Source organism: Taudactylus pleione, unplaced genomic scaffold (assembly GCF_031769625.1).
Source record: "Taudactylus pleione unplaced genomic scaffold, aTauple2 ptg000006l, whole genome shotgun sequence".
Taxonomy (NCBI): Eukaryota; Metazoa; Chordata; class Amphibia; order Anura; family Myobatrachidae; genus Taudactylus; species Taudactylus pleione.
In genome coordinates, this window is record NW_028284409.1 from 22,888,923 (window position 1) to 22,896,162 (window position 7,240).

At 43.4% G+C, this 7,240-nt stretch overlaps 1 protein-coding gene across 1 annotated transcript; it reads left to right on the top strand.

The window, feature by feature from the left end:
• Nucleotides 1-4,917: 4,917 nt before the first annotated feature.
• LOC148543135 (paraneoplastic antigen Ma1 homolog) lies at nt 4,918-5,958 on the top strand. Its single transcript, XM_088457592.1, has one exon. It carries the CDS (start codon nt 4,918-4,920, stop codon nt 5,956-5,958), a length of 1,041 nt encoding a protein of 346 aa, XP_088313718.1.
• Nucleotides 5,959-7,240: the final 1,282 nt, after the last annotated feature.

Genomic DNA, 7,240 nt, shown 5'->3' on the forward strand with positions numbered 1-7,240 from the left:
TCTGTGATGTCGACTGGGGATCAGATGTGGATAATCGTTGTTCATGCACAGGATATCTGTTTTTATAAGCAGGCACAGCCGTCAACTCAGCAAGCAACCCACTGTTGACCTATCCACTCATGGAGGTGAAGTACTGTACATGAGACTATAATGTGGGGGGAATTAAAAAAAATTGGGGGCCGTCTTATCTAATGAGCATCTATCAGAGCAATTCAATTGTTTCCCGATAGACGCCTATTAGTATTTAACGCACCCAGAAGTACCGAGTTTAGCCGCGCAGGAGGCTGCGAGAAATAATGTGTCTGCTGCAGCTAATGGGCATCTATCAGACAAACAATTGAATTGCTCTGATACACGCCCATTGCTTGAAACGCCCAAAAAAACAATTTAATTCCCCAGTGAGTTTTGAGAGTCAAGATGAGAATATCAGCAATGAGTGTGACACAAAGGTGCAATTTACTTGTCCTACAGTACCTAGCACCATGGACAGTCCAAGCACATTGCACTTTTATTTGCAAGTTAGTGGAGAAAAAGTCTGTTAGCATAACCTTTGTAGCAAGTGAAGATAATGTCGCTGATGTGTTAACAAAGAGACTGACGTCATAACTACTAAATGTGTTCCTGAAAAAATGTGGACTGGAATATGTTTGAAGTGATGATGTGTTTCATTGTTTTATTGTTTTATGGTTGCAGGTGGACTGAGATAGAAGTAAAGTGTAATGTTTTATCTGCCTGGAGACAGTCCTGAGTGAGATGCAATACACTTCCAGCACTAGGACTCGGAGTCAGCCAGAGACATAACCTCTGACCTGAGGTACCACTGCACATGTGTAACCTGCAGCACACCGCTGTGCAAGAGTGTCACAGTACTGCACACACGTACAGAACATAGCTCCTCAGGTGAGACAACTATAACCTGTACTACCACCATTTACCGCTGTTATCACTCTGTATACCACTATTACCAATAAACCAAGTCTGGTTAAGGACTTGCAGGTTGACCCTAACTCTCCCGGCAGCGTCTAACCCTAACCGTTGGTATTCTGAAAATGTTGACATTTCATATTTCGACATTTCAGATCTCAACAATGTGAACATGTCCTCATTCTGAGAATGTCAACATGGTGCCAGTTGACACATTGAACCATGTTGACATTCTAGTGTCGACATTATGAGTGTCAACTATCTGACCGGATCCCCATACATCACATCTACTTGCACAGTAAAGTCTTTTAATCATTTGATGCACTTTTTTTAAATTCCTAAATGTATTTTGACATTGATATTTGCAAACAGCAAATAATGTAAGTAAACAGATTTGAAGACATGCTTTTTTGATAAGTGTTAATTTTGATTTTGTTTGCAGTGAGCTCTATGGGAGCACTCAGTACACGGTCCAAGAGGTTGTACAGACATTTGAGAGCATGATTCTATTGCTCTATTAAAAATTAAAGTACTTTTAACTAGCATTGTTATTAATGTACTAAGCCTTGGAGAGATATAAAGTGCCAACCAATCTGCTCCTAACTGTCATTTTTTAAACACAGCCTGTTAAGTGACAGCTGATTGGTTGGTACTTTATCTCTGTACACTTTATCCTCTCACAAGGCTTAGTACATAGACCCCTTAATTACCATCAGTGTGTGCCCTAAGACATAAACACTTATGGATGTAGTTAAGTACTAGAAGTTCATTCATCGAAGGTGGATGTACTGAACATGGAATTTTAATATTCTACAAACATTTAAAGTATTTTGGTCCTTTCACGTTATGTGGAGGATGAGCACAGGATAAGCAGTACACAGTACAGTTATCCACAGCTTTTACTAGCATTTCATTTCTGGGGTTGTTCTTGTAAAAAATAAATGAGTTCAGAAGATGTTCAGAGTTCACCTTTAGCTTATTGGAGTTTCAGTTGATATTTAGCCCTGTCAATGTGATAAGTATCTATGTATATTTAGATAAGGTGGTTGCCCAAGGCAAATTGTTTACTGCAGCCAATGATTGTAAATGTCATGCAGAGTGACAATTATCACTGTGAGTTTCTAACAGTTTGTATCATATATGTAATGTCAAGCAGAAAGCAAGGGGTGTTCTGTGTGTAGAGCAGGCGATGAGAATTGACTGTCAAGTTCTCATTTCAGCAAACAGCATGGGGCTGACAAACTACTCAGTGACATAACCCAGTCACTGAGCTGCGGATAATCTGGAAAAACATGTCTCCGTGCCCTAAAGTGTCAGATTTTCCATCGGCACACAGCAGCATGTACTTATACTTGTCTAATTCATATTTATTTTTATTACAATTGTAGCCACATTAATATGCGGCTTAGGTAAAAATAAACAGAAATACAGATGTAAATACATATCTTAGTATTGGCAATACACTTGATAATGGGGATTAGCAGTCTGGCAACCCTGTGGTTTTGTAGTAGGGCATAATATTGAGTATTAATTCATATGACATGTAGTATGTTCCACATAGTGAGTTTAGGTATATTGTGTACAGTATATACGTATATTCATGTGGGTATTTAAAGATTGTTAATATGGTGTGATTAATATGTTTTCTTTCTGTACAGGGCAGGCAGAAGTCATGTAGGGCATTATACACACATGTAGTGGCTCAAGTTACTTGTATAGAGAGAGAAGGTCTCGTGGAAGCTGAGAAGGTACTGGAAGGGCCGCGTGAGGCTAGGAGCTCGTGAGCTAGGCGGCAAAAGCAAGTCGCGTGCTGGGGAAGGCTATATATAGTAGATGGAAGCCATCGGAGGGCAGACTGCAGTTCCCCCCACCAGCGCCGGGTCCACTGACTTACCGTTACAGCCGCGCCTAAGAGCTATAACAGGCGGTGGACGGGTCAGCGGGATTAGCGGCCAGTGTGGGGCTGAGGGAGGCTGCCGGTGATCGGCAGCGTGTGGCTGGAAGCAGACATCTCTGGGAGCGCTGAGGTGCTGCGCTGGCTTCCGGCAGCGGCAGAGCCTGACTGGTAGATCCGGAGGCTGGGACCGGAGAGCCGCATCGTCAGAGGAGGCGGGGCTGCTGCTGACTGCTTTTACATGGGCAGTGTTGTGCTAAGGTCCACATCCCTCCACATGTAGTGGCAGAGTTAAGCCTTTATCTCTCCCAAAGCCATCGTAAGGATCTGGAGGTTAAAAGAGCAGCCCGCACATTGCTCCTGTGAGTGAGTACCACTGAGAATCAACACATCCCACTCACATATATGTACTGAGCCTTTTATAATCCTTATACAGTGACAGGATCAGTGGGGACCACTACATGCAGCTATAGCCTTAGATAGAAGTAATAGAGAAGTCTAAAGACTATTTAAGGAAGTTTGTTACTAAGCCTTTATTACTGGATAACTTTCATAACCAAAATACATGAGGGCTATACTATTGGCCATAGCATGCATAGGAGCATCAAGCATAACTTGTAGCTAATGCCAGGGACTGGGATTGGATTACCTCCACAGACTTATAATTGCATAGACTAAGTACTATATAGCCTACCAGGATCCCAGACATTGGAGTGGAAATACAGTAGGAGCAGGATCAAGGGAAATACTTTGCTGGCCAGGAAAGATACAGTGTTTTCAGGAAGAGACATAGGCCCTGATTCAGAGCCGGACGCTCTGACCAGAGCGCTCGCTCTGAATCAGGGCCCACCTCCATAAATATGGAGCGTCCTCCTGGACGCTCGTATAGCTGTGGGTCACCACCCACAGCATATACGAGCGTGCAGGATGATGGTCGCGGTGGTCTTGACCATCGCGACCATCGCCAGTGCGAGCAGAAGCCTGCGGTTGAGTTTCTCAACCGCAAGGCCAGGAGTGATTTTGGCTCTATCAGAGCCAAAATCACTCCCACTGACATCACTAGTGATGTCAGTGGGGCCGGCTTCTGACGGTAGGCGTTCCCTTCGGAACGCCTCCATCTGGCAGGCATGCCCCCGGCACGCCCACCAAAGGGGGCGTGCTGTCAATCAACATCGACAGCACGCCCCCTTTGATCAGACACAACGAGTGAAGGAAAATCCTTCGCTCGTCGCGTCTCACGCATGCGCACGACGGAGCTCCCTCCGTCGTGCGCATGCGCAGTGCACACCATCGACCCACTTGCGAGCGGACAGCCGCTCGCGAGTGGGTCTGAATCAGGCCCATAGAGTAAAGATTGGGGTATGAGAAATAAATGACACATAGCCTTGTACACTGACTTTTGCCCTCTCTTATCTTATGGTGTGTCAATGTATGCATTTATGAATTGCAGTACGTATGCTCAATTCCCCTGAAAGGGAAAGGTATTAATCTACTGGACTCATACTGTGAAAAAGGATAAAGACTTTTCAAGTGCTATAGACAGCGTATGCCAATCTCAATAGTATAATTAATATAAGCCTTGTTGGACTTCAACTGACATTATACTGAATCTTTAAGGCTTATAAAGTTATATGAGTCCCTAAGTAATGCATTTATAGAGTGTTTAAAAGTAAACCTAGTATACTCTGTTATGCTTATCTCATGTGAATATAAAGTTATACCTTCATAGAAATCAACCGTATTATTATTCTATATATCTATCTCTGGTGGCTAAATACATACCTGCCGAAGGACTGGAGTACAGCCGAAGATCCTAAAGAGAGAGAACAGGTGGTTTGGGCTATATTAAAACTGGTAAAATATTGCCTGCACAACACTAACACCTCATCCACGAACACAAAGTGTTAATTTCCCTATATAGTATATAGCAATAGCTTTTTCCCAGGTGAACCTAATCAGAATTTGCAAATTTGCAATACTAATAATAAGCCTGGGTGGAGGCATTTTTAATTAACTCGGTAACATAGGATAGGGGTTACATTTGGAGGCGTACTGCTTAGATACGAGGGATACCCAGTGAGCAGTAAAAGAAAAGGAAAATGGAATATTTTAATGGGGATGAACTGTACCTATGGTGTCAGAGTAAAGGGCTAGACCCAAAAAGGTGCTTTGCAGTGGGAGGAAATTTCTCAGAATTTACAGATGAATACGTAGTTAAGCAAGTGAGAACATTATGTGGGATCATACAACCTCGAATAGGGGATAAATGGAGAGGAGACTTAGGGCTGGTATGCGCCATGCTTATAGAAAATGAAAGGGAGTTAGACTCCAACCTGATCCCTGTCATGATGATCGCAGATTATAATTCGGGGAGGAGATGGAGCATAATATGGCCAAGAACAGGAGAATCAGAGGATACCGGTATGCCTACGCAAAAAGTCAGCTCTACTAAAGGAAGTAATGAGGGAGAGAGTGGAGGAGACACAGATAATAGTGAAGAAAAATGTGGGAGTCAATTTGAGAACATTATGGAACGGGTAGTCACTCAATTAGAGAGATGGCATTACGAGGGAAGCTATAGGAGATTAAGAATTTTTTCTGGTATACAACCAGTACCTGCTGGGGAAGAACAATATGATGCATGGAAAGAGGCGGCCGTGCAGCAGACCGAAGAGTGGAAATGCCCTGATCACATAAAAAAGCAAAGGGTAGTCGAAAGCTTGAGGGGGCCTGCCATGGGGGTCATCCAGGCTACTAGGAGGAGCAATCATGATGCCACATTAGATGTTTATTTTGAAGCATTAGATCATGCATACGGGACACTGGAAGATGTAGGAGATTTAATCTCTAGGCTCCATCATACATTCCCGGAGCCCAGGGAGAAATTGAGCACATACTTGTTCAGATTGGACAAACTTTTGTATAAAATAGTGGAGAAGGATGGGATAAAAAAAGAAGATATTGATGAGAGTAGAATGAGGCAGTTACTGAGGGGTGCTTTAACCTCAGACCCTGTTGCCCAAAAAATCAGGTGTTCAGATATACGGAAACCCCCTCCGACATTTAATGAACTGATGAAAGATGTTAAGCTGGAGGAAACAATGATAGAATTGCGGGAAAACACTGTAAAAAAAAAGTAAAAGTGGTAGTACCTGCCGTTGAACCCACGTCCTTTGAGGAAAAAATACTTAAAATATTACGCAAAAATAGATAGGTTCATCGCTTCACAAAGTGCCAATACCCCACGGCGAGGGGTGAATACTCCTATCTCATCAAGTAGAGGAATAGGCCGAGGAGTCCGGCCTATAAATAGGGGGTGTTACAGATGCGGAAGGAAGGGACATTTGTCATATGAATGCCCCCTGAATGTGGTACATGATAATAATTTTCATGAAGACCTTGAACCAGGTAGAAACCTCAGGGAGTCGGGAAACGGACGGGGGAGGTCTGTGACCCCCTCACAGGCCCCCTAGAAATTAGTATATGCGCTATGGGGAACACTTGGTGGAATGGCGCTCTACCAGAAGGGTTATTGGGACCCACCCCAATTGTGTCTGCAAAGGTGAATGGGAGCCCATGTAATGTATTATTAGACAGTGGCTCACAGGTGTCTATAATTTTTGAATCGTGGTATCGTGAACATTTATGTGAAGTTTCCATACAGCCTTTAACCGGGCTAGTCATTTGGGGGTTAAGTGCCGAAAAGTACCCTTATCTAGGGTATGTGCAAGCAATGTTGGAAGTGATAAGTGCTGATGGCAAAGAAGTTCAGATACCTTTTATTGCTCTAATATGCCCAGAGATACCAGGGGGGAGAAGTGAACTTCCCATTATAATCGGAACAAATACTAACTTATATCACATGCTTGCAGATTGGTGTCAAAAGAATGAGACCACACCTTCAGCTAATACATGGAATGTGCAGACAGGGGTGGGAGGCGTAGGATGTGATAAACAGAGTGGGTTTGCTGAGTGTTTCCGAAATAGCGATATCTCCCGTCAAGATATGGAATATTTAATACTTGAGTTAGAGAGACGAAAATCAGTTTTCTCTCTAGGGGAATGGGATTTGGGAGCAGCAAAAGGGGCAGAACATCAAATAAAAATGACGGATAAAACACCTTTCCGAGAACGTTCCCGCCAAATTCCGCCTGCAGATTTTGACGATGTCAGATTCCATTTAAAGGGGTTGCTAGAAAATAAAAATAATAGAGTCGCAAAGCCCCTATGCCTCCCCAATTGTGATCGCATGGAAGAAGAATGGTGATGTCCGCATGTGCGTTGACTACAGGACGTTAAATCAGAGGACGGTGCCAGACCAATATGTGGTGCCCAAGATTGACGAAGCCCTAGATTGCTTACAAGGGAGTGCTTGGTTCTCTGTGTTGGACCTTCGAAGTGGGTTCTACGAAATACCCATGT

Bases quoted from the DNA above. Each gene is read 5' to 3' on its own strand.
- LOC148543135 (XM_088457592.1), top strand. From the start codon at position 4,918: ATGGAATATTTTAATGGGGATGAACTGTACCTATGGTGTCAGAGTAAA.